General features: G+C 36.7%; 1 protein-coding gene across 3 annotated transcripts in view; it reads right to left on the bottom strand.

Moving 5' to 3' along the window:
* Window positions 1–3794: 3794 nt before the first annotated feature.
* Window positions 3795–6000, bottom strand: part of LOC131683083 (integrator complex subunit 3 homolog) — an 891455-nt gene continuing 889249 nt past the window's right edge. For all 3 annotated transcript variants that reach the window (XM_058964901.1, XM_058964902.1, XM_058964905.1), the window contains one exon: window positions 3795–4019. In XM_058964901.1, coding sequence (XP_058820884.1) covers window positions 3810–4019 — 210 coding nt within the window. In that variant the 3' untranslated portion in view covers window positions 3795–3809. The remainder of the gene's footprint in view (window positions 4020–6000) is intronic.

Below are 6000 nucleotides of genomic sequence, written 5' to 3'. Positions count from 1 at the left end.
ATCAATCCTAAAATTCTAAAAGCTCAGTAATTGAGCTGAGAATTTGACAACTTCAAAAGCTGATTTTCAGCGAATGAAACTTGTCAAATGCCAAATTGCTGAGATTTCAACATTTTGGTTTGCTGAAACGTCCAGTTCAACGAAATTTCGCGACGTCATGCTAAAATTGAGAAAGCTTCAAATCCCGGTTACAAAATAATAAATTACAATTATTTACTTCCTATAGTCTGCAATCTGTCTGATGTTCAATTGACAAATATAACTTAACAAATTGAATAAGTGAATCTTCAGGAGGCACCTCGACAAAATGCGGCGTTAACCGTAACTCAAAATTTCCTGGACCAATCGTACTGAATTTTGCACAGTTTGTCTTCTTTACATCATTGCCCAGGTAACTACAAGAGCTTTTTGCAAAATGCTTAATATTATTATTTCTTCAATAGCATTTTCATCGATTTTTAGCAATAATCGGACTTTGGCTTCAAAGTGACCAAGAAATAAAAGCTCCATTAGTTACTTGTGGAGTGATGTAAAAAACAACTATGCAAATGTATCAACGATTGGTCCAGCAGATTTTGAGTTATGGTGTACACCGCAAAAGCAGGTTTCAACGTGGCACCTGACTGAATAGACAAACAATCTTTGTATCGAAAAAAAAAATTAAGGAATCCAATTTTTTGCCGATAATTCCTTACACAACCCCAACCCCCCTTAAGTTCCGACACGATTTAGGCGATTCTTCCGCATTCAACTTTTTGTGTCATTTTGCCAAGTCATCTGCCCAATCTCAACTTTCACAACTTCTTTCATACCCTGTGCATTTCTGTTCTATCACTAAGAATTAAACGACAATTTGTTCTACAGTGGAAATGCTTGTCGTCCAAGATCTGATGGAAAATTATAAATAGTGAAATAATATATGCAAGCTTCGATATTATTTAAATAACGATCAAAATGAGAATATTTGTAGCAGATTGTTTACCGTCATATTTAAAAGTGTTACTTAGGTTGTATAGCTTGGCTTTATTAACAATCTTTTATTTAATCATAGTTTGGAATCTTTCGAAAGCAGTAAAAATGTAAGTAAACTTCCACTTTCTTATTGTGTTCTTTGTGAGAAAATATAACTGGAAAAGGGTACAAATTGTGATTATATATTCTTTTCTTTTCCTCTTGTTAAACTAAATAAAAAATGTGGTCAAATTAAACAGCTTCACTCATTTTGATAACCATAAGTAAACCAACAAACAAAATCAATTTTTATTTAATGCATCTCTAAACCCAATTATAAAATTTCGTTCTACAGTTTGTTTCAACATTCGATTCCGCTAACCTGCAATATAACTCTTCGGCGTGGCGTGTTGAAATGAGCGTGTAGCACCTTATAGATAAGACAATAAAGAATATCAAAAAAGTAGCATTTAAAACTCGATTACACCTGATTTTCATACGGGATAAAACTTGCTTACTTGCCCTCATATGGTTGGTATGCAACGTGGCCCTGTCAAAAAATGCGGACGAACATGGTCAGGTGATTTAAAAAGTTTGACGTTTGACTCAACTCGCCTGTGCTAATTGCCCGTAGGAACAAATGCAATTTGCGAATTCGATTTAAAGGCAATTTCAATACTTAGACAAATTTTCTGGCGGCTGAAATGGACTTGGTTGTTTTTTGCGTTTTTCAAACATGGCGGTTCATGTTTGGCTTAAGTTTAAAATTGTTTTTTTTAAACAATTGGCGCGTTCCCGCTTGTATTTTGTTTGTTTAGTGCACTTAATTTAGCCAACGAATGTGGAAAATTGTGGAATCGTGTGTAAGTATAGTGGAACAAGATCTCTGAGTCTAAATGAAAGATTGTGGTAAGTTTTGGTGTGCAATTCGAATTTCACCATCGATTCTTCCTATAGTGTGGTAGTGTACCGATAAATTTATGTGAGTAGATAGTGAATCCGAAAATAATTATTATTTTTAATTTTCATATCAGGCAATTAAGGGCGATTAAATGGCGCGTTCCCTAGGCGATTTAGGGGCGATTTAAGGGCGGGTAGAGCGGCAAAAAAATGACGGCGGCAAATCGCCCAAATGTTGCATATAAAAGAGCCCCCTAATTGCCAGCAAATTGCTGGTAAATTGTAGGGCAATTAGCGCATCCGAGTTGGCAAATAGCCCCCCGCTAGCCAGTAACTTGCCCTTTTTGACTGGGGGGCCATAATATTGCACATAAAGGTCGAAAAGTTGATTCAAATTAACAGGGACGAATGACAACAAAGTTAAAGTCCCCTCAAATAAAACTATCCTATCCTATCCTGATTCAAATTATTGAGATGTATGCAAGAGGAACATGGCGGCCTTTTACACTGTTTTCATTTGGCTTCAGGATGCAGCCATTTCTGCAATGACAGGTACTAACGTCTTAGGGTGCTTACAGAGTGGCGGCGAGAAGCTGAGCTGGAGCTGGAACTGACGTTAGGATGCGAGATGCGAGAAACTTGCCTGCAGCAAAGTAAAGGGATGATGTCAGAGTGAAAGCGGGCAGTCGGCGCAGATCCGCTCGGCTTTCACTCTGACATCACCCATTTGGTTTTCAGCAAGCAGGTTTCTCGAATCTCGCATTCTAATGTCAGTACCAGCCCCAGCTCAGCTTCTCGCGGCCACTCTGTAAGCACCCTTAGACCGGACTAAACAAAGGCCTAAAATCAAAGATAGTACCGTGTGGCGGTACCAACTAGCTTCAAGCTTACCGCTATAATAGCCATTTTTAGTTGAAATAGTCAAGACATAAATTCGTTTTCGTGTTTGCGGGGTTTTCCGTGTACTTGTTAGTTTATTATTTTGTTATAGCACACAACTAGAGATAGGGAGAACACAATCAAAATGAAGTGTTTCCAGAAATTGTAGATGGCATAATTTTTAATCGGTTGATGCATTCAAATTTGTTAGTAATTCAATTTGATTCAAAGTTCTTTGCTATATAAGATAATATTCTCAAATTTCATACATTTAATATACATATGACGATATAACACCTAATTCTGTTGGTGTATAAAACGTACATTATGGCATTGAATTCAAGGCTATATTGTGATATTGAAAACAATTGGGGTATAGTCGGGAACAAATGCATCAATTAGAGAAAAAAAATTGTTTAAATCACGACTTTGAAATCAAGAATGATTGTGATTCTATACAGCTATCAAATAGGGATTAGGCAAATCAGGGTGTCTTCACTTTGCTTCACCGATTTGTTTTAACGCTGTTTATAATTACTTGGTGTAGGATAATTTATTATCAATATTTAGTATTACTTTATCCAAAAAAAAATTGTTCCTGATGGTGAAAATAGATGTAACATAAAGTAGCTCAAAGTACGTGGGAGCTTTTTACACCTTTTGGTAATTTTATATCCTTCAAGTATTCCGATTGTTAAACAATTTAAAGAATGACATGAAATAAAAACACAAATCATAATCTCGAACGACAGTCGAAAACAATAAAACTATCGAGCAAATACGTTCGACTCGAGTCGCTTTCGAGTTCGATTGTTATGGTTCCATAATGCCAACATTTCTCGATAATTTAGTACTTCTTCGAGCGAACTCGAACGAAAATTTACTTTCGAGAACGGTTCGAAATACATAATGCGAAACAAAGTCGAGTCGATAGAATTTTGATCGAATCGAGATGCGTAATGCCAACCCTTGTATATAATCGGGGACTTCTTCTGCCCCACAGGCGGACTAAACCAAAATTTGGTCCGCCTACAGGTCTCAGCAAAGTGTGGTAAATTACGGGGCAGAGGAGATCTATTTCAAGTAGAAGTATCCAGCATTATACTTACATCTGTAGAATCGTCGCTTGCAAATGAGTACTCAGCGTTCTTTTTAGTGTTGCTGCTGAGTGCTGATGTTTCTTTTTTACTGGCGGGAGGTTTACGACCACGGCTACTTGTACTTCGCCGCCCAACGGCTCCCGCAGTTTCTTCCTCTGCAGCCAATGCAAATAAATCCGAGAAATGTTTCTGAAATTTAATTGATAAAATTTGCATTTAATCAATGGATCAATTTAATTACACCACTTTGAATGTATTTTACTACATTTAGTGTCAATATTTGGTGTCGTAAAATTATTAACTTCTAAAAAAACAAGCAAATTCAATATAAATCGCTCTTAAGTCGAAAGGTTACAGGATCGTCCGCGGCGCTTCCTCGAAGTTTGAAAACATTCAGGTCTTTACCTGAATTGATATTGATAATTCCTTACGTGGAAAGTTGCGTATGGATTTTTGACATAACTAAAATTTTAAAATTTTGATGACCGCAGTTCCCATTTCGAACCAAAATATCTCAGATATTTTATTCAAGAGTACCCTGTATTATTGCATTGAAATATAGCCTGATTTACGCAGAATTTTTCATCCGTTTCCACCGTATAGCTACCATTTGTTTACAAATTATTCATATTCTAGTAAAGTTGACAAAATACTCATATTTAACTTCAGGGATAATGAATACAATGGGTATGCATTAGACTGCCCAGAAAAAAATATTGAATTTTAGAAAACTCAATCGGCCCACCCTTGAGTCGATTCCTAGTCCCACTAGGAGTACTTGTTTCAAATTTGAAGCAAGTCGAACAAGTCTAGCTACCGGACCAACGTGCCTGAAGTTTGTATGGGACTTTTCGACAATTTACATGGAGAAACCCTACTAGCTCGCATTTTCGTCACTAGGTGGCACTGTATGCATCGTATTATCACTGTAAGCAAAAATAAGATAGATAATTTAATTGTCTACAACTTTGTCGAAGACTTCTAGTCAATTCGGCTTTGTTAAAAGGAGTTATTAAACTTTTAACGGAGTGATGTCTGAGTCAGTTTCGCATGGGGCCTAGCAGTTCATGGTTGTAAATCAGTACTCGAATCCCACGAACTACACATTTTTGTGAAATAATGGTTAGATTTAGCTTAATAATATGTTCAGAAGAATTGTTGTACATAATACAAGTTATGTTTTGGTTAGAAAATTTCAGTTTCACATGTGGCCGCATAGAGGGCGCCAACATTAACTTTTCATAGAAGAGAGATAAAATATCGAGATGTTCGGAAGAATTATTGCAAAATGCCTGTTATACAACTTTGTGGAAGACACCTAATTTCTATCTCTCTCTCTTAAAAAGTTAGTGTTGGCGCCCTCTATGCGGAAACATGTGGAACTAAAATGTTCTAACCAAAACATGACTTGTATCATTTACTATAATTCTTCTGAACATGCTATTGAGCTAAATCTAACCATTGTTTCACAAATATGTTTAGTTGATGCATAACGAGTACTGATACGCAACCATGCACTGCTAGGCCTCATGCAAAACTTACTCAGACATCACTCCGTTAAAAGATTAATGACTTCTTTTAACAGAGCCGGATTGACTAGCAGTCTTCGACAAAATTGTAGACAATTAAATTATCTTTCTTATTTTCACTTACAGTGATAATACGATGCATACAGTGCTACCTAATGGCGAAAATGTATGGTATCTGCTCCCATGATAATTTGCTCGGGTATGTATACTGTCGGTTTTGTGTCAGACCAGATTATCAGAAATCAGGATATATCGGCTTAAATGGCACGCCCGTCGCATGTACTCGGGGATTTGCGCCTTGTCGTACCTTTTCTAGAGCTGAAAAAATTAACATCCTTGCGTTGAAAGAGAATTCATGTCCGCCCCGATGAATAAAATGCTTGGTTCGTTTCCCTCGTCATTCGTTCTCCCGACACAGCGCATTCAGGTACGGATATGTTCGGTCTCAGAATCAAACTGAATTTTGATTCTATGCTAGCTCTGAGAGTAATTATTGAACAAAAATGCGCCAGATATAGATTACGCGGTAAAAGATGCCAACTTCTGCTTTCAAACTGTTCTCAAATAACAAATGAATGCTTTGGTTGGTGAAGAAATTTTTATTTCCTCTGCTTTCAAACATTCGATTCTGCATGAAATAA

The sequence above is a fragment of the Topomyia yanbarensis genome, chromosome 2 (genome assembly GCF_030247195.1).
Source record: "Topomyia yanbarensis strain Yona2022 chromosome 2, ASM3024719v1, whole genome shotgun sequence".
In the NCBI taxonomy this organism is placed as follows: Eukaryota; Metazoa; Arthropoda; class Insecta; order Diptera; family Culicidae; genus Topomyia; species Topomyia yanbarensis.
The sequence above is the reverse complement of the archived record's forward strand: the minus strand, read 5'-3'. Positions and strand labels throughout refer to the sequence as shown.